The 21,352-nt window shown below is 38.2% G+C and overlaps 1 protein-coding gene across 1 annotated transcript in view; it reads left to right on the forward strand.

Moving 5' to 3' along the window:
• Window positions 1-21,352, forward strand: part of SOX5 (SRY (sex determining region Y)-box 5) — a gene marked incomplete at its 5' end in the record, with an annotated part of 160,391 nt that overhangs the window by 60,939 nt on the left and 78,100 nt on the right. Inside the window, 2 exons of the mRNA XM_010012535.1 lie at window positions 395-515; window positions 12,725-12,810. Of these exons, the coding sequence (XP_010010837.1) occupies window positions 395-515; window positions 12,725-12,810 (207 nt within the window). The remainder of the gene's footprint in view (window positions 1-394; window positions 516-12,724; window positions 12,811-21,352) is intronic.

Genomic DNA, 21,352 nt, shown 5'->3' on the forward strand with positions numbered 1-21,352 from the left:
TACTTGTACTTCTGTGTGTGTGTATCTTTGTGTTTGGGCTCAGCCAGGGTGAAAGCTACTGTCTGAGACAGAGATACTGTTACACAGTGCAATGAAAGAGAAGAAAAAGCCACCCTGCAGTCAAAGAAGTGTGAGGCATTATGGACTCGTGGGGGAATCATTAATTGTGATATGCATTAGTGGCATATTTTGATTTATTTTGGGCTAATGTAATTCATATGAAATGCTTCGGTAATTAGGATGAGGTTGAAAAGTTGATGCTACTGGAACACCCCCTTATGGAGGAGCATATTCGAACCTAACCTCTCAGACCAGAAGTAAGAGAAAGCACGCAAGCAGACCTTTTCCCCCAGAAAAAAATTCCGTGTTTGATTTTCCCTCTCCTGTTCACCAGGTCCAGGGTCAGCTGCCTCCATTAATGATTCCTGTATTCCCTCCAGACCAACGAACCCTAGCAGCAGCTGCACAGCAAGGATTCCTTCTTCCTCCTGGTTTCAGCTACAAAGCGGGATGCAGTAAGTCCTGTAGATTTCTTTTAGCTGGAAGTGGTTATAGGGTACAATTTCATGCCCATCTGTATAAAGGTATCACCTCTAGCCCCATGGACAAAGACATTAAGTTGCGCAGATGTCTGTAAAATAGAGAGTTAGTCATTATCATATGAGAAGGATTGTCAGAGATGAAGTATGTGTTTCAAAGTAACATCAAAACATTTCACACAACAAGTGGATTTGTGCACCTTCTTTCTGACAGATCTTTTTGACAAGTGAACATGCTCATGACCACACATACATACATACATCAGAAAAGAAGCTATTTGAAACTTCCCAATAAATTTCAACACTGTTGTAAGAAAAAACGTGTTTTTTTCCTGAAGCAGCCTGCTTACTATTTGTGAACTGAGGGCCTATTCTCGTCTCTTTCTTCACACAGAACTCACATTAATCTCAACGGGGGTTCTGCACAGAGATCAAAGATAGCATATGCCTTTCAGTTTGATGGACTAACACAAACTATGAGTATATTTATGAGAGCCTAACACTAAAAAATATAGCATCTACTTTTTTAATCTTTGAAAGATTTGTATTGTTCTCTACATTCCCCAGACTTTTTTTAAATTTTATTTAAGCCTTCTATAGGATTTCATGTGCCTGTCAAGAAGATGATAATAAATACAAGTTAAGGAATAACCAAGGAACTCTATTTCCATGAATAGACTTAGCTAGAGCATGAATTTCACAGTCTTGTTTTCATGCATTTGTGCTTGTATAACTCTTCTGACATCAGTTTTGAACTGAGTTATCTAGGACTTGCTTGTTCTCCTGTTCTCTGTCTCTAGCATGGATGTTTAGCTTTATTATGTCCATGTCAGTGTATCCATCTGTACCATTGACTAACCATGAATTCATCAGGTTTTTTAGGTACTGAGCACTTGCCACTGCAGCAGTTTCATAAAATTAGAACATGAAAAGATTCCTTTAGTTAAACTGTCTTAACCCACGATTTCAGATTTCTTTTAGTTTCTATAACACTGTAGATACAGTACTTGAATGCAAACTTGACTTTCTTTGGCCACTGATCCCTTTTCATAATATTTTACAGACGGGGACCACTACTGAAAATTAGTCTTCAAAACACTTCACATCCCCCAGCAGCTGCAGTGCCAAAGCATAGGCTCGTTCAGTTCTTCCAGTGATTTCACACTCAGTCTCCTTCAAATGGGAGTAGTGATTCGCATTACAGAATGTTTAACTGAAAGCCACACTGAGTATGAATGCTACCATAACTGTAGGCCTGGAAAAGGTCAGGAAAGCACCCAGTTAGATATATCTGGCAGATGAAATTAGTTCCATGTTATTGAAGTCTGATTTGGATAGAAAGAGTTGAGGTTGGTTTTTTCCCTTCTTTTTACTCCATGTACATTAACTGTAAGACAGTCCTGTCATTCCTCATATCCATGAAATATATATGACATTGCACGTTTGTGTAACCTTGAAAATGAAAAAGAACAAAGTTGCTGCTGCTCCTGGCAGTAAGGGTTTGAATCAACAGCGTGACAAGGTCTAGGACTGAGCAGAAGCCAGTGGAAAAAGACAGCTCTGTGTTTGGTGATTCTCTGGCATGTTTGACTGAATTTGACTGAGAAGCTGAGGAAAAGTGATAAGTAGACCAAAGGATTTTTTCTTTTCACTCACAGTTTAGTATAAACAAAAAAGCATATATGGATTTAGCTACACCTAGAAAGCTTGTAGCAATGAAAAACATAGCTGCCTTAAATCTATAACATGTTCACATCAAGTAATGATTTTGACAGGCCATTAAAACATATTTCTCCCACTTTTCTGCTTGCCCTTCTATGTATCAGTCCACTTGGCAAAGATGTGATAGACTGTAAACCAAAGAGCTTTGGATAAAATTTTCTAAAGCACCTGAGTGATTTAGGAGACTAAGTCTTCATTCACCCTTCAGGGTGACAAAGGCACTAGGATCTAAGTCTCAGGGATATTTAGCAAATGTTTGTATGGTAAACTTTAGTACAGTTATCTATGCCTGCTTGAACTGAGCTAAAGTGGCTACCACCATAGCACTGCAATAGAGAACTAGATCTCTCATCACTTGTGCTATTGGTCACACCTGATGACTGGGTTACTTGCCTCCTTCTGTCTGCATGCCAAGTAGCTGTAGAGAGAACTGTCTTCTCTCTCACTCATCACTGTGCCTCTAGCTTCTGACATGCTGGCCAAGATTCTTGATTATGCACTCCCTAACTTGCTTCTGTCCAGGCTGGGGTAGCAAGGACTTTCTGTTAAAATTGCTTGAACTAAACTGGCTCATTTTAATGGAAACATGTTGGGAAGTGATTAAACAAACAGCTTGGTCACAGTGGTAACTTTTGGCAGTGGGCTGTGGTTGGAGATGGTGGCCTCCTCAGCCAGCACAGCTGCAGCTGGAAGGGAATGTGTGATCAAGTCGTGAGGTCAGTGAAAGAGAAAAAATGAGTACCTAGTTATACTGCTGTTTTTCTTTCATTCCACTTAGATAATGAAACCGAACCAACTTACTCAGTGCTTTCTGGTTCACCTGTGTTACAGCAACAGAGGATCAAATGTATGTCCCCTAGTGGTTTCAGAGAGTGTATGTGATAGGGTTCCTCAGCCAATGCTTCTAGTGGACTAACGACTTACCCAGAGAGAGAAAGTGGAAAGGAGGAGTGCTGTTTTCTCTACACACACTTCCTTTTCCGAGGATTTGACTGAAGAGAACACAAAAATAGTCATAACAGGTCATAGCAGGGGTCCATTTAGATTACTGTCATGGCAGATATCTACAGAAGAGTAGAAGAACAGGGAAAGAGTATAAAAACAGTGAAAGAGTATACCAATATTTTATCCCCCTTCACTTTGCCAGGTTCCAGTGGCTGGGTACACTCAGGGACCTTCTGTCTTTTCACTGTGTGAAAGCTATTCTGTCTGTTACTGAAAACAAAGAGGTTTCTCTGTTTGGGTTCCTATGTGACTGGAAACATTCGATGCTCAAAAGCATACAACAGTATCAATCTCTAATATGTGCAGAGGAAATTATCTACTTACACTTCTCAAACTATTTTGCAAAATCGGGTAAATACAGGGAGGACAAGGGTAAATATTTTCTCCATACTTAACATGGCAGGTCATGGTCTTTGGCTTCCAATTCAATGAAGTAAATTTCTTTTTCTTTCTTTTTCTCCATAGCAGATCATGCTTGGGAGTGGCTTGTTTTTTCATTTTGTTTTGTTTTTTTAAACAGATGGTTTGCATTACATAAGGGACAATTTACACAAGTTGACACTTCGCCTTTTTTCTCTATGGCATATTGTGTGGTGGTAAAGTTGGCAGAGAAAGAGGGAGGAACTTCTATTAGGATTACATTTCTATTTGAGAAGAAGATTCATAATCTATGGTTGATTTTTAACCCCCACACCTAGATATAATTGCCTGGTGTGTAAAATATTTAATACTGTTATTTGCAACCAGAGTGTGTTTTTCACATGAGAAAAGTAAATTGGCAGTATGTCATGGACTATATTGTCCACAATTAGCAAGAAAAATAGTAGTTACCTACTTATTTGCTACATAGCTCTTTATCCATTCACTATGTGCTATTTGGGATTTAAGTATTTTTGATTTTTATGCAAGCCTCTTTGTATGTATTTAATTATATATAATATGTAATATTTTTATACATGTATAATGCAAATCTCTTTATAAGGAATTGATGTTTTGGAGTGGGGTGTCAATTAAGTTAGTGACCTGTGGCATGAATAGATGTTAGGAGTTAACCCCAATATCCGAAGTATATGAACCATTTTTAGCAGCAGGTGAGTGAGTACCTTCCATTTCAGCTGATGTTGAAACCAACCAGAGCCCTGTTACCACATTTCCCAAACTGTGGCAAAGCTTCTCCCACATTTAGCCTATGCAAATTGGCTCAGGTCATTTAACCCTCCTCCTTTTATTTTCAGCCATCATTTCTTAATCCTGTCATTTGCTACTACTTCTATTACTAGTTCAGCTCCACTTGTGGTACTTGCTAGATAATATACATGACTCCCAGCATTTTAGCAATAGCGAGTGAAATGTCAGCTCTGCTGAGGTCTGAGGAGCTGTTGCTGTTGACTTCACTGAAGTAAGATTTCACACCAGATGATACAGATCTGCTAGGGCCACTCTTAGAAATAATTAGAATTTATTTAGAGCTAATTAATATTTGTGAAGTGCTTTGAAAGTATAAAAACAGTGTAAGTGATAGAAGAGAAGAAATTTTGTATTGTGCCCTTTAAAAACTGCATAGTTCCACCTCAGAGGAGGCTGCTCTTCAGTCGTAGGTAGTGTGATACTTTTATTAATGCACATATGTACAGATTTTTATGTGGAATATTAAGGCATGGTTGTCTCTCCTGTTTAAGAGTTACTAAAGGGAATGAAAGAAAGATCTGTGAAAGCAAAAAGGGCTGTTTCTGGGGGCCTGTTCACAGAAAAGGCAGAAGGAGTTAGGCTGAGAACAGTGGTATTCTTCTACAAATGTAAGTAGCAGAATGCACCAGCACAGAATGCTTCTCCATGCTGCTTCTGTTCTACATTTGCAGCACTGTTTACAGTTAGTTTTCCATTAAAAGATGCAGAATAGCCAAAATTCATAAAGAAGATGGGTCCTCCCCAATTAACGGTGCTAAGATTCATTTTGGAAACTGCATTCCATCTCTTCTTTAAGCATTTAATGGTCATGTTAAGAAGGAAATGAAATGTTGATTAGCCACTTTACAGTGGTGTGCTATGTTGTGTTGATCCTGAGGTTTTTCAATATGATTGAAGCTGTTGAATTGGGTGACATGGGTTAGTGCATGGTGTCCCTGCCCATGGCAAGGGGGTTGGAACTGGATGATCTTAAGGTCCTTTTCAACCCAAACCATTCTATGATTCTATGAAGAATAACATACTTTGTTTTCTAAACAGAGGTGTGCAAGAAATTGAATTTGTTTACTTTTCTCAGGAAACAATAGGTAACAAGTCTGTGTTTCTGGAATTGGGATTTAGCCCAGATATATTTTCCAGGTTATTCACAAATTCTCAGGAAAGCTTCTAGGTAGTCTTTTATTTGCTGATACCTTTGTTATTTTTTGTGGATATATGCCAAAATTTGGAAACAAGAGTTGCTTTTCTTTGCCCATTCCTCCTCTCCCTTGTGGATAATTTGTAGTAACAAATGATATTGTGCTCTTAGTCAGATGTCATCAACACAAGGTTTTCTGAAAGCTCTTTAATCGTTATTTCAACCATATCCAATTAGGGGGGGAAATCTGAAAATACAATAGGTACATTGTATGTGTCTTACATATCAGCTTATTACTGCTGGAAGTGTTCTAAATAAAATAATGCACACAGAGTTATTGATGAAATATCTAATTACCTTTTAAAATCGGCAAAAATCTGTGAGATGAACAAGCCAAGCCTTGTAAAATTAAAATATGCTGAACTTATTATTCATCTATGTTCTGAACAATAATTCTGATGTCTGATAAAAATGAAACTCTCAGTTAATTGGTTCCTCATACAGTACAATAAAATTAATGTTCAGGAGTTAAATACCATAAACTTCCTCAGGGAAATTTGCTGATGTATCTCTGTTTTTCAGTCAGTCACATGTTTCATTGTTCAATGGAGTATCATGTGGACTGTCTTATAATTTTTCTTGTGCTCGGTGTCCATGTGTCTGGCTTCTAAAGAAACTGAGCTCTGATTTCTGATTTAACTGTGTCAGCTGTATCAGCTGACATACAGGTCATTGACAATCACCAAATCACAAGAAAAAAATATTGACATTGCTATGCTTTTATCAGAATGACAAAAATAGGAACCATGTGTTGTGAGGACCACATACTGTAGCTTCTTTATAAAGATGCTAGTCATCTTTCAGGGCTACTGTTTATGCCTTGATAAAGAACGAGCATATGACTAAACCCTCATGTTCCCCCCAGGATAAGAAAAGAGTAATAGCATTGTGGATAGAAACAGCAAGAAGGAGGAATTTTTGGTAACAACTTTGCCTTTTAGCATACTTGAGAATGTCACTTCTGTAATGCTGCAAATGCAACGGAAGGCATCAAGACTGCAAAAAATTACAACAAAACCAAAGACTGTTTTTAGCTGAAAGAATCTCATAGCCCCTGATCTATGTGTGACTTCTCACAATAATGCTAATAAAACCAAAATAGATAAGCAAAATAATGGGGTCTTGTGAAAACAGGGTGATCGTTTCAATTCAGTTTCTAGGCTATAAAAGATGTCTAGTGTTATGGCACTATTATCCACAGTTGGGCAACTAAATAAAATCCCAGTTTTTAAATTCATGAGCATGTACAAACCTCTCTGGAAATACGTTGTCTTTCCTTGGTACTCAGAGCTTTTGAATAACTCATTTATTAAGATGATCTTAAGATCTTTTAGATGATCTTAAGGTCATCCTTTCCAACCCTGGCTATTTTATGATTCAGCAGGTGTGTTTATGGGGGTGCGTATATCTATCTATCTATCTATCTATCTATCTATAAAAGGCATCCTGGAAATAATACGATTATTCTGGTTGGAAGGGATGTTAGAAGGTCTCTAGTCCAACCTCTTCCTCCAAGCAGGATCATCTAGGAAAGAAGACTATGTTACTCAGGGCTTTATTCAGTCAGGGCTTGAAAACCTCTAAGGACAAAGACTGTACAACCCTGTTTCAACATCTGGATGTCCACATGGGGAAAATCTGATACTGTCCTGATTCACTTCATGTCCATTGGCTTTTGTCCTCCAACGTAACACTGAGCAGCCTGGCCCTGTCTTGCTCACCTCCTTATAGGAATTGGAAGGTTGCTTTTAGGTCCCTCCAAAGCCATCCCGTCTGTAGACTGAATTGTTTCTCTAAAATACTAAGTAGGCTAATCCCTTGTAAGTCAATGCTGTCCGGAACTATCTTCAGAGATAATCGGGGAACCAGTTTGGATTTAGTTTTGGAAGCCAGTGGTGGTTATCTTTTTCGTACTCTCATTTATCTAAATCCCTAAAGCCTAGAGCCAGATGTCAGGAAACACTGCTCATGTCTTTTGCAGCTTCCCGTTACTCTTATTACATATCCACCATCACACCAAAAAAAAAAAAAAATGAAAGGGAAGTGGTAATGAGGATGAGAATGAATGAGTGAAGAGATGCAGTGGCTTACCTGTCAGCCATCAGCTGTGATTATTCATTTTAAATACACTTAAGTGATAAATTGAGTGTAAAATTATTGTGGCTTTTTCTAGAGCTTGTCAAAAATGGGGGGAAGATAATGTAGAATTCCTTTTCATTTGGCAGAATCTACTGTAAGGAAATGTTTATTCTGGTATTTTTCATGGAATTTAGTTTAGCATACTGGTTTTAGAAATTATGAATTAAGAATTTGTTTTTGTTTCCTACTCTTTATATTCTGTACACTGTTTTCTTTTTTCTTCTCCTTTCATGACCTCCAACTTTTTTCATTTGCTGTCCTTGAAAGACAGGTATGAGGATAACAATAAGTTTAAAAAAAAATCATGGGAAATAAACCCCTTACTTTGCCTCTTCTGGTATCTTTCTGTTTAAAAGAAGAAAATTCCAGGAAAAATATCAGAGTGTTCTATTGTTTCATATAATCAGGTTCATCTTAAAATTCCTGTCAAAACATTATAATTTAACATTAGCATGTAACTTGATTTATATAGCAAGTAAGACAATTGTGCGTGCTCTGAAGAGCTTGCAGCCTGTCAGGAGACAAGACAAGACACTGGGGGGGATTACACCATGAAGGAAAATAAATGAGATGAGTGACAGAAAAAGGAATACAAAAAACATCTTACTAGTTTAGATGAATGTTGTAACACACATAATGTTAGCTCCTATGCTTTCTTTTCTCTTTTTAAAAGAAGTCTTAATGTTTTTTAACTTACTGAACTCCTTTGATAAAATTTTGCAAAACATATAAATGGTTTAAGAGCCACTGTTGTATTTGCACAAGCATACAATCATTTAATATACAAGAGCCTGGTAGCTAGTCAGTTGAAAACCAGGTTCCTAAACACAGGGTTGTTATTTTGTGTTTTGGGACAGAATGTCCACTTGGCTCTGTACCATGACTTACTTTCGCAGAAAAGTGTTTTCAGGGAGGCTGATAGGGAGAGTTCATAGAAAGAGTGGTTTAAAAGTGAACGTACTTCATGAAAAATCCTCTTGTAAGCAAGATCTTGGAAGATTATTTTGGGCAAAGATGAAGGTGTGATTTGAAATTGAAAGAAGTTGCAGCGCATAAATTATCAAGAAAGAGGTTCTGGGTATGTTTGTGGAAGACGGACCAAAAGAAGGATAGAGAAATAAAGAATTGGCATTTTTTATTGAATTGGCATATTGAGGGCTCAGCCTTCCCTTCATTCTTTCCTGAGTCACTGGTATTCTTCTTTGCTCACACCATGCACCAACACCTCTAATACACCCCATCAGCTTCCCCAGGCTGACATGTCCCTTTCACTTCTTTAGGTGCTGTAGCACCAGTACACATGTCCTTCTGTAGTCAGTCTTAAGTACTTCTGTTCTTCAGAGTGATGACACCAAGTCTCTGGGAATAGTTATATTTTAGAGAAGAATGTGTCAGCTAAGGAAATAATTTTTACCTTGTTCTCACAACAAAAATCCCAACCTTTGACCTGCTCCAGATTTTACTATATAGTGTACTAAAGAAAAGCAACAACAACAAAACTTCTCTCTGATGCTTTGTTTGTAAGAAAAGCCCAGGCATAACCAGAGACAGTTTGGAGCATGAAAGGACTGCACAAAATGTTTCTTTTGGGTAGCTGAAAAATGTAGGGAGCTAAAGTCTTGTCTGCGTGCATTAGTAGATTGATAGTGAATTCTGTAAATTGAAGTGTAATACAGTTGTTTGAGAATATATTTGTGTTTTCAGCAGTGCAAAATTTTAATGGCTTGGGAAATATCTATTTCTAATAATTGTTCATCTTGCCTTACGTTCCTGAGATGTTCCTAGAACTTGGCAAAAAAATGTAGCAACTTTTTATGTCTAAAAATAAGATATTTACTGAAGTATAATGAAATAGTTAAGACCTGCATTTCCTAGACTTCAGAGCTAACTAAAACTGCTCAGGCAAAATCTTCAGTCTGATGTAGGAATAAATTGAAGGACAGTAGAAAAATGTTTTGTGTTCTAGAGTTAACAGCAAAGAATGAGCAGGTACATATTTATCAGAGGATACTTCTGGCCTTTCTTAGTACTTTTTCAGGGGTGGCAGTTGCTCCTGCACCGTGTGATGTGAGTATATATGTGCTTGGCCTCCTCACCGATACAGGGCCTGGATCCTTCCCTGGGAAGGTCACTGCCCAAGGAGGTGCCTGTGGGTTGTAATCTTGGCTCTTCCACTGTCCTGTTGAGTGACCTTGGGCATGGCATGGAGTTTGAGTGTATTCCTTGCTTTTTTGTGTTTTGTCTCCTGTGGACAGTAAGCACCTCCAGACAGAGGTGATCTTTAGTTAGGCATTTGTTCCAGGGCAAACACAGCAGACTGCTAACCCTGATGGTGTCTCTGCTTGTTGTTGTACCTTCCTCTAACTTTTTTGCTGCTGCCTTGTCTGTACCGTGGGAGTAGTAATGTGGATATACTGTCTATGAATAGCCCTTGAGAAAGAGAAGCAGCACAGGGAGGCTGTACTTTTCTTCATAAAAAGAATTGATAAACCCCTACAATAAGCACAAGATAACAGAGAGTATTACCAAAGCATAACAGTGCAAAGATTCATGGTGGGTTACAGATGCCTTTCAGTTTTGTTTGTTGTTTTTGTTTGTTAAAAATATGTTGGAGCACTGGAAAAATGTAAAACCCTTTAAAGAACAAACTAGCAAAAAAACAACCCAGTAGACAGGAGAGCCTAGCTCTGCACAGCTAGAATCTGTTTTTGGGATGGAATGGAGTTTTTTCCTTAGAATTCTGAAAAACATTAACATGTATTGATGTAGTAGTTGCTTTCTAGTATGGTCTCCTAAACAGTGCCAGCGGCACTACCTGACACCACCGAAGCCAGTCGTTGTAACCATGCACATGGCCATGGGATATGCATGTGGCCATGGGGACTTCAGGTTGTTCTTCTCTCACAAGCATCTCCTTGATATATCTACCAAAACAACCATACAGGATGGGAATTACCACAACAGATGAGAGTATGAGAATCTGCCTGGCTGTTTTGGAAGTCGAGAATAGTGTGTTTTATGAATTAGCATGAGGTTGTGGGAAGATGGGCTGATATTTATACATGTGTGTGGAGAGAAGAGGAGTGTAGGACAGTGTGTGGAAGTTAATCTTTCAATATCTTTGATTTAATACAGGTAATTCATAACTAAAAACTTTAATGGGCTGTAAAATCAACATTCTAGTGAAAAACTTTCTTTTAGTGAAACCCTGTTCTTTTCTTTGCATTTTAGAAATTATTAATTTCATGGCTGGTTCTTGAACAAAATGTCTTCTTCTAGATAGGAGTTTTTCAGAATGATACTGGGATTAATCTTTGAGCTACTAGTGGCATGGAAGCAGCTAAATACCATTGATCCCGAGTCTTTGAACCACTGTCTCTTTCTTCTCTGTGCCTTTACATGTTTAAGGCCCACTGCTTGGGTCACAAGATAACTCTCCAAAAATTTTTAATTCAGTCAATGATATGAAATAGAAAAAGTGGATGCCTCAGTTAAAACAAAGTGAAACTGGAAAATGTGGCACAATCACATCCTTTGGGGGTAAAAAAAACCAACGCAGATATATCAGGAAATCTGTTGCCCATTGACAAGAAATAAATAAATAGAGAAGTTGTAGCCTGGTGCTGGTGCAAAGAATGAGGAATGTCTGGGTAGACCTTTGGATTCCCATTGCTTGGCTGGCCGGCCTTGAAAGCCTGTAAGACTTCAGTCAGCAAAAGCAAAGCATTATTTAAGATGTTCTCAAATATAAGCAGGCACATTTGTTGAAGTTAAATATCTGTTAAGATGATTTGCCAGCCCAGTTTTTTCTGGACATAAGACTTCTAGAAGTTACAGTACTTAACAGGAGATCAAAATTCTTGAATGAAAAGATCTCTGTAAACAAGGTTGCATTATAAATGGGAAAAATAAACATTAGCAGGTTCCCTGAGCATGTATACACCAACATAGCTTATTTCTAACATTTCAAAAGCATGAGAGAAATTTCTTTGTTTTTTGTTTCCTGTAACTTAGGCTTGATAGCATTAAAGATTTAAATTCAATAGTAACTGATAGTAATTGTACGGAACAGCCTGCATTGCCTTCTTAATTGGTCTTTTTTTCCCCCTGAAAAAAGCACAATAAAGGAGGAAAACTTCTAGTCTACCTCTCTAATGAAATGTACAGGAACATTTAGGTAGAATTTTTTTTTTGCCTACAACTTTTTCCTTTTTCTTAAAGCTTTACCGGGTCCCTTTATCTCATTCAGCACAATGCAGTTCTTAGTAGAACTGAAGTAGTTTTCCCTCTGAAGCAAAACTGAATCACAAGTTATGAAGCAGAGTTGGCGCAGGAATTTCGGAGGCTTGTATCTGATTTACTCAACTTCACATGCTTTTTGTTGTTGTAGGATCAAACCCTGAAACTAAAGCAGGATTTTTTTTTTCTCACCTAAACGAAAACACAGTAGTCAGGGGAGTACCATTTCTGATCTGTGTGAGGCTCAGTTTACTAACAGTGAGCAGAGTTTGGTTAACTTCATATTCTGGACAAGCTTGTAAATTTGTCCCCTTCTGATGCTGTGATCTTATCAAGGTTGTACTGTTTTCCTTTTTCCTTTTCTTCTCCTCCACCCCCATCCTCTTTCTTTCCTTTTTCTTTTTTTTTTTTTGAAGTGCAGCCTTCTGATCAATGTGCACTTTTTTTTTCCATTTCCCTAAATACATCATGAAAAAGGATGAGGTTTCCGCCTTAATTGCTTGTGCCTTTTATTCACATTCCTCTCTCAGCCAGAATTGTGAAAAGAGTGTTAGTAAAAGGCTGCACAATAGAGCTTTTCATTAGGCCTCAACAAGGCACACAAAAGAAGGCTTTTGGAAAGAGTGAATGCAGGACTTTAATTTGCAGGTGGAGAGTAGATAAAAGGTGCTGACGCCTCTATTATTCTCTTACTTAGGTGACCCTTACCCCGTTCAGCTGATCCCAACTACCATGGCAGCTGCTGCCGCAGCAACACCAGGCTTAGGCCCGCTCCAACTGCAGGTAAGTCCAAAAACAATGCAGAAGAGGCAAAGGTTAAGTAAATATGAAAACCAGTTTTCTCTTCCATTTGAACACAATGCAGTTAACAGGGGGGCTTCAGTCTGTTCTCTTCGCTTACAATTTGCATCTGAAGCAAACCAATCATCAAATCATACACGTTTTCTTTTCGCCTTGCGGGAACTTTTTGTTACATTTTTGTGTCTTTATTGTCAATTTTACTTTAAATTTCCTCAGAGCCGTGTGTTTGCTTGTCTTTCCCATTAGCTAGCTCTGAATCAGGCTGTAAAGGCTGGCTAGGTGTAAATCAGATAAAGAATACATATTGTGGGGCAGAAAAGCTCTGTCCTGACAAGCACTTTTAAACTACTTAAAAATCCTTAACGTGATTATGTCCTTTTGGGCTGTAAGCTCTTCAGAGCAATGACTGCCCCCTCCTACAGTGTTTTATGGTACCCAGCACATCTTAGGCACTGCTGTAGTGCAGATAATTAGCGATTATACTAATTTAACATAGGCAATTAGAAAACAGGTGGAAAGATAATAAAGATTTTTTTTGAGCTATGTTAAAAAGTGTTGGCCTGGTTGCCAGATGTATCTGATTCAAAGCTCACAATATCACTCTTCCTTTTGGAGGTATTATGGTGTCCATGGGTCTTAATGATAGAGTTGTAAGTGTTCCTCAGGTACTTCGGATCAGCCCCACAACCCCAGTCGAGTCACTGGAGTTAAGCAAACGTGATACTCATCTCCGCAGTTTGAATTTTGTTACCTGCCACATGTGTTTTGCGGTTAGGATAAAGCTGGCTAAAATTTGTGACTAAAATGAAATAAAGATCCAAATCATCTCTGGTTCTGCAAAACCTGGATTGACACTCTTTTGTAGAAGCAAACAAAAAAATCCCATACTCTCCATTGCTAATTCGTCTCCCTGCTTGTTAATATTTGCCAAGTCGCATGGAACAGCGGAGCTTTATACCTGTTTAGAAAAGCTCAGCATTTATAAACAGTACGTGGAAAGTGAATTCTGAAACTCAGTTTGGCCAGCATCAGTATGAGGTAGACTCTGCAACAGCAGATATTTCAGTCGTTTGGCCAGCATACGAGAGTGTGGGACATAGTTCTGGGGAAGAGTTTTCTAATTTTTGTATTTTAACACAGCCAGCGGAAGTTAGCTGAGTTTCACAGAAATAGCTGCCAGTGTGTAAGCTGACACATTCCATGCACCACAGAGGTTAATACATTCATTCCTATTGTGCCTTTATATGGAAAGCTACACTGTCTGTGTGTTAGTTTCTGATTCTGTGAGTTACAAATACCGTAGGTGGATAAGAATCATGGGAGCCATAAAAGTCATCCCTCTGAAATGAATTTTGAGAAGTAACATTGGTATTGATAAAATGCTTATAATAGCCAAACACACATGAACACACATATAAGAAGGAGGGGAAAAATGGAGCTAGCTAGCAATGAGAAAATAAAGATCTGAGCCTAATTCTCCTTATTTTTATGGTCATTCAAGCTAGTCCTAAAATAATGCAACAGTGCTCCAGTAAGATGGAAGGATGGTTTACTTTCATTTCAGCACCAGCATTCGGCTGTATCGCTGCATGTGGTGGGTTGAAGCATTCTGAGTAAAATAGGCTTTATCTCAAATACAGTTCCTTATATAAAGGTGCGCTTTGTGCAAATGTGACTGACTTCATAAATATCTTAAGATGAGCTTAGGTTGTGGAAAATTTGAAAACCTCAAAGGCCTCTTGTTTCTGTATGAAGTAGAACATTAAAAAGGAAGTATTGACCGAATTCACGTATGTTGTTTTGCTACATGTTATTTAGTCTGGAGTTAAAAAGTGTTTGGCAGCCAGTTAGTGGGAGAGGTTCCAATTACTATCTGTAAACTCCTTCAAATCTTTCAGACTTGATCTTTAAGGGTATGTATATGCTGGAAAAAATTGAAATCTGAAAGAGTTGGATAGGCTAGATGTCTTTTGAGAAAGGTTTTGTGATACAGTACTCAGAATGGACTCTCACCCATGCTCCTGTGAGTGGAGCTTCATCTAGCATAGCTGTCTGCCTAGAAGAATTGAGCCTTTCAAACTCCATTTAGCTCCAAATCAAGTTTAGCTCAGTGATGACTGTTTCTTTGGTTATGAAGAAACATTCATGATGATTGTTGTGAAGAACTGGTCCAAAACCACCTTTAAAAGGCATGAGTGAATGCGCAGCCATTTCAGTCTCTTTCAGGGAGGAACTCTACTTCCTTCAGACGTTCTCCTAAGTTACATATAAACATAGAGTTCCCTACAGACCCTCTGTCATCTGGTCATCAGGCAGTAGAAGGTCAGAAAAGTAGAATGTTCCTTCTTTTCTTCTTCTGTCCTCCCTATCACTCATCTTTCAGGCTTTGTATACTAAAAGCAATAGTTTTCAGGGGAGATCAAAGAATCTGACACAATGCTTAGTTTGTTGCTCCCAGCAGAATTTGGTACACAACATTATCTTAGTGAAGACAAAGCCAAGGAATTTTTCTTGTTTATTTGTATAGTGATAAACATGTCTTTGTTATTTCATTAGAGAATTTTAAGTCGGGGCATGGTTTTTTACTGTGAGATCAACAGGAAGTACTTTTTTATGCCTGGTTGTCAAAAATGCTTTTTTTGTTTTGCAAGTGAAATGCACGCTGTGTTTATAGAGGAACAACTAACACCTGACTGTTTTTCCTGTGGCAAACATACTCTTTGTCAGTGAAAATGTAATCTCTCATTTTGAAATCCACTGTAATATCAGCTGACGGGTTCATAATCTGAGGCCCTCTGTTTCTCTCCCTGCCTTAGAGTCCCCACTGGGATATACAGATTCTGTCGTCTGATATCTGCCACAATTATCCATACATAATTGCCTTTATTCCCAGTATCTACAGAAAGACTAAGGACTCAATAAGAATGGAAACTAAAACTGACATTGTTAGATGTCACAAAAGGAATAGATGGACAGGGCCATGTTGGAGAAGCTGGAACTAACAAGATGAATGCTTGACCCTGTCCTCTGATACATATTCACCATTCTGCATATTCACTCATACCCACATTTAACGACATAAATGCCAATCAGAAAAAAAAAAAAAGGTTTTAGCTTTCCTCTGTTAATGAGAAGATTCAGTCCCAAACACTATGTGAAGCATCGTTTTAAAATACGTTCTCATTGCAGTAAAATCCTTCTTGGTTAGCACACAAGTTTCTTAAGTTGATTTTCACCCATGTGAATGTCATATGGTCTTGTTCTTAAACAGTAGTGCAACATGGTGATTCTGTTTCAAGTGAATGAGAGCAAAACTGAACATAGCCTTGCCACTGTGTTTTGGAATAAGGCTAATGAACTGGAAGTACTGCTACATGCCTTACATAGAATGGTTAGAATTGGAAGGGACCTTAAAGATCATCTAGTTCCAACCCCCCTGCCACAAGCAGGGACAACTTTCACTAGACCAGGTTGCTCAAAACCTTATCCAGCCTTGCCTTAAACACTTCCAGAGGATGAAGATGATGTTTGGGGTTTTTTTATCAGCAAATAAGGGAATTATACTCCTGCATCTCGAAGATCAACATGCAAAGCTGTAAGCATAGAGATCATGTAACAAGTTTTACACAAAGTAAAACTCAAGTGATTATTCTGATACTGGTCAGCTTGGGTATACCTAGTATGAAATACATGGTTTGAGGAGTCTGAGCAAATTCATTATAAAATGGTATCTTGTGATTTCTTTTCTGAGAAAAAATACCACCGGAGTGCTTTCTGAGCATTAGGAAACAAAGGACTTTATCACCTGATCTGAGAGAAATCTGCACCATTGGGAATGCAAATGGTTCAGATTTCCCAGATCGTTTGTTTGATAACCAGATAGTGACAATGACTGATTAATTGGCAGTAATACAAATGCTGTATATACCCATAACTGTATTGAAAGATGATGCTGGATGTATAATGACAGCTGCCCGTATAGTGTTACTATATGGACATTTTGTGTCCTGTCAAAACAGTATAGCAATCTGATGTAATACAGATAGCTTGCAAACATCTGCTGTTGGAAGAACACCCCAGAAAGTTTTGAGTGCCCACATTCAAACTTTCTTCCCTCCTCATCTTAGCATGAAACAGGACATTATGGTTCTTGGTGGTTATGTTCAACGTTATGACTAAACCTATCACTATACAGATCAGGAGAACCTTGTGTCAGCATACGAGTGTGAAAGCGTTTTAACTGGGTCTTAGTTCTGAAGACCAGCCATTTGAAGAATCCTGATTGATTCTCTGTGGCTGTTTGTATCGAGATGAGGAGCAGATGTAGACCTCAAATGTATTGGGAAAAATAATTTGTCCAAGTTTCTTAGTCTGCGCTTTCTTTGTTAAGTACTTGGGTCAATTTTGTTTTTTCTTACTACTTTCAGTGGTGTGGTAAATGCATACCAAGGACTGAATTTCAGTGGAATTCAGCACACATAGTCTGGACCACATTTTTAGGAGAATTTGGGCCACATGCAGGCACTGACATAAGTGTCTAGATTTTGAGAAAAGTTAAACCCATTTGGAGTTTAAGTGCTTCTGAAAGTTGTCGTCTTGCTATTATTTAGGTGTCTGACTCATTGCAAATTTTCCTTTGGAAAACCTTGCTTCTAGATTTCATGCAATCATCTGTAGTCTCCATGTTTGTTTTACTTGAAGGAAACGAAAAGGATAGAGCTATTTAACAAGTATACAGTCACTGATCAGAAGATAGACTGTTCAATGGTCTCATGATTATTACAGAAAACATCTGTTGCCTATGAAATAAAAATAAAGCATGAGGAGTGCCTGCTCAGTCAGATACCCTTTTTTTTTTCTAGCATACTAGCATCCTTTTGGCTTCTGTGCCATTGTGGGAATGAGCTACGTCTCTCCAGTTGCCAGTTCAGGTTATTTCTCTGACGTATCTCCTTAAGTTTAATTTGAAAAGTTGCTGATGACAGAATTTCTCTCCCTCTTGAAGAAATGGCACTATATTCTCATGCATTAATTGTCAAGCACTTTTTCTTTTACCTTTGTGTATCTCTTTCTGATTTCTTCCTATAAGCTGTAGAGATAAGCAGTTTTGACTAGATTAGCAGTTGGCCTTCCAGTGTTACAGTGCCTCAAATCTGTGAGAGAATACCCTGAGAAAACTCTATGATAATGGTAGTGATACATCTGAACACTGAAAGATTGATTCTTTCCTTTTGTTGGGGAGCCAATTTGCCAGAGCTCCAAAGACATAAGAAATATTTCTGATTGGGAAGTCTTATGCCCCATTACTGTCTCTACAGAATGTGGCCAAGGGATGGCAGTACTTTATCCGTTATTAATTTACTTTGCAATCTACATTCATGACCTCTTTGAGATATTACTGTAATCAATTCTTTGCCTACAAGAAGGTAAACCATTTCTTAGCAGTGCCAGCTTCTTCCTTCTATTGCTGGGCAATGTCTGCCTTTAAATACCATCTAAGATGGCTTTTCAGCAGTGGGAGTCAGTATTCTTCCACTGTTTGCATTTCTACTTTACCTGTTCTCATTAAGAGGACCCTGACTTAATTTGTAGGGAATAAATCATTAGTGCATAGTTTAATTACAATATTATAATACTCATGCAATCCACTTAAGCATAAAAAGTAGAATTAGTTTTTCACTGTGAGCACACACATCTGGGGAATAAACAGCCAACTATGCGAAAAGTGACATGTCTCATTAGCATAACCAAAAGATGGCAGTTGTCCATCTGCCATTAGCTCAGTGTATTGCTATGCTGTTTCTGATGGCCATCACAAATAATGATAATAATAGGAGTAATAAAACAACGTAATATGTATACATTTTTATTGGATGCCCTTTTAAATAGCTTTTAAAATTGCTGCGTTATGCAGATTCTGTATTTCCTCCTTCTGTCCACCACTTGTTCCTGGCTTTGTAAGTGAATGTGTTGGCCACTAGATATTCACCACCTGTTCTGAAAATGAGTAGCCAAGATGAGAGTTTTAAAAGAGATGACTGAAGACCAAGGTCTAGTTCTTCATCTAGAAAAATGGGGCATAGTACTCTTCATATAAGTGAAGCTACAACCACCTAAACAGAGCAAAGATCTGTGGGTAACTGTGGGGTAAATTGTGTTCAAAAACTTGAATTTCCAAAGATTTCTTATTTATTATGAAGTCTTAATGATGATTTAAAAATATTTGTTAAACTACGTAAGTAAGATGTGGGATGAGGGGCTATTGGTTGCCAAGGGCATTTTTGAGCAATCCCTGTTTTTAAATGTAAAAAGTTCCTCCCTCAAAACACCAAGATGCAACTAGTCCTCACTTTCTGGTTACCTGCTGAGAGCTAGAGATTGTGATAGATTGTGTAAAAGCATGAACCACTGAACATATCCGCTCAAATAAATCTTGTTCATGGTGGGTAAATATGATTTGTAGTTGGCATCTAAATAGCCCATACTTGCCTTTGATATAATCTTATACAATGTTACGGGTAAACTCGATATATTCTATCAAAATAGATTTGAATGAAAAGCTTGATCACATCATTTTATCGGAATCCATTCAATTTACAAAAGACAATCATTATGACAGACTATATATAAATATTTTGTATTTTATTGAGTACTGTGAGTGAACATATGCACAGTGGACATTTACAGGCAGTAAATACACATGGTAAAACAATATTGTGGCTACACTGTGGTTGTCAGATTATAACTCCCCCCTCAGCCCTCCAGGGGAAAGAATTAGCAGTGGTAGCATATTCATTTTATCTATTTTAACAGTCCTTTCTGCATAACTTTCAGATTCTATCCATATCTATGAAAGATGAAAAAGACTGAAAAATGACGAGCCTATCCTCCTTCCAGTTGTAACTCGGGCTTGCTGTTTGCTAGCAGACCTCTGTCTGCATGAGTGAGTTTCCTTGTAGGTTAAAGAGACTGAATTCCCTCTTCCCCCTCCCTCCGACCCTGAGCCTGCAGGGCAGACAGACAGAAGCACACATATGATTAATACAGCACAGCTGCAGTACTGACTCATTTGCATATGTATTAATAGAGGCAAAAACAACAATTCAATTACATACAGAGACATTCTGCATACTAAAGAACATATGCAAATAGCCTGGAAAAAGTGCAGCCAGCATTCTCTCCAGCCTTCCTGACCCCATATGGGCTATCATCAGAGCCTAACAGTTTTCAAGAAATCCCTGTAAGAAGAACCTGTTACAAGATGCTTACACAGCTATTACTCCTGCTCCCTCCAGCCCCTGGGTTCCCAGAAGGCATTTGACATTTGGACAATGGAAATAGTGCAAGCAGTGTCTTTTCCATGTTATTTTGTATTTGCCAGCCTTCAGCTTCATACTGTTGTCTCTTTACATATAATCCTCAGTGTGAAGAAACCCAGTCCTTTGCCTCATCTTCCATATGCACACATTTATTTTATTTTTCTTTCATCTCATTTCTTGTGTTTTTTCCATTTTCTGTTGTCTTTCTCTTGTCTCAACCTTTCTCTTACTCTCTTTTTCAAGGCCAGGTTGGATTTGGCTTTGAACAACCCTGTCTACTGGAAGGTGTCCCTGCCCATGGTAGTGGGGGTGGAACTGCATGATCTTTAAGGTCTCTTCCAACCCGAACCATTCTGTGATTTTTTTATTATCTTCTTGACTTCTGTGACTAGCAAAAGATGGTCATTTCTGTGCCTTTTTCTTGTAGTGACCTTAAATACCAGATAATAGTATAATTCAGTGATTTTCTGCCAGGGGGCCATTAGTACTTTTAATGGGTCTGAAAGGTGACTCAGAACAGCTAACCTGTTGTAGGTAGGCTTTTATATCATGATACGTTGGTCTTTGTCTCTTAACTAAGAAGGTTGTGGAGTTCTCAAAATGAAAAGGTTGAAAATCACAGTTCATACTGTGGGTTCATACTGTAGGTATGAACTGGTACAGAATCCGATTCTAGTAGTAGAAACGGATGTTCTCTAAATCTTAGGGGAATTTAATAGGCCATAGTTTTAAGCATCTTTCAAAAGCATGTTGAAAGTATTTCCAGCATTGGAACTTAGGCAATATGAAGGCTTACTCAAGCTATAAATAGTTTCTTTAGCTATAAGTTATTCCTTATGTTAGTTTGTGTTACCACACTAAGTATACTGCATATATGTACACGGCGTACTTCTTCACATGAGCCATTCGCACCGTGTGATACACAACAGAATATTAGGCCATGGTCCATACCTACTGCACTAATTTCTACAAAAGTATAACATTTGACATTGTCTTTCATGGAGTAGGTGAACAGAGCTCTACTTCAGCTTGAAGAGATAACAAATCACTAAAACCTTTTGGAAACCTGACAAAGCCATTAAGATGCCCAACTGTCTTGTTTGGGTGGCAACCCTCTGTGTTTCAAGTAGTCTGAATTACTGGCCATTTGTTTGAAACGTCTCTGTGGCGTGAGCAGGGAAAAATAGGTCATGCAAGAAAGAGTG

The sequence above is a fragment of the Nestor notabilis genome, unplaced genomic scaffold (genome assembly GCF_000696875.1).
Source record: "Nestor notabilis isolate BGI_N333 unplaced genomic scaffold, ASM69687v1 scaffold10824, whole genome shotgun sequence".
NCBI classification, from domain to species: Eukaryota; Metazoa; Chordata; class Aves; order Psittaciformes; family Psittacidae; genus Nestor; species Nestor notabilis.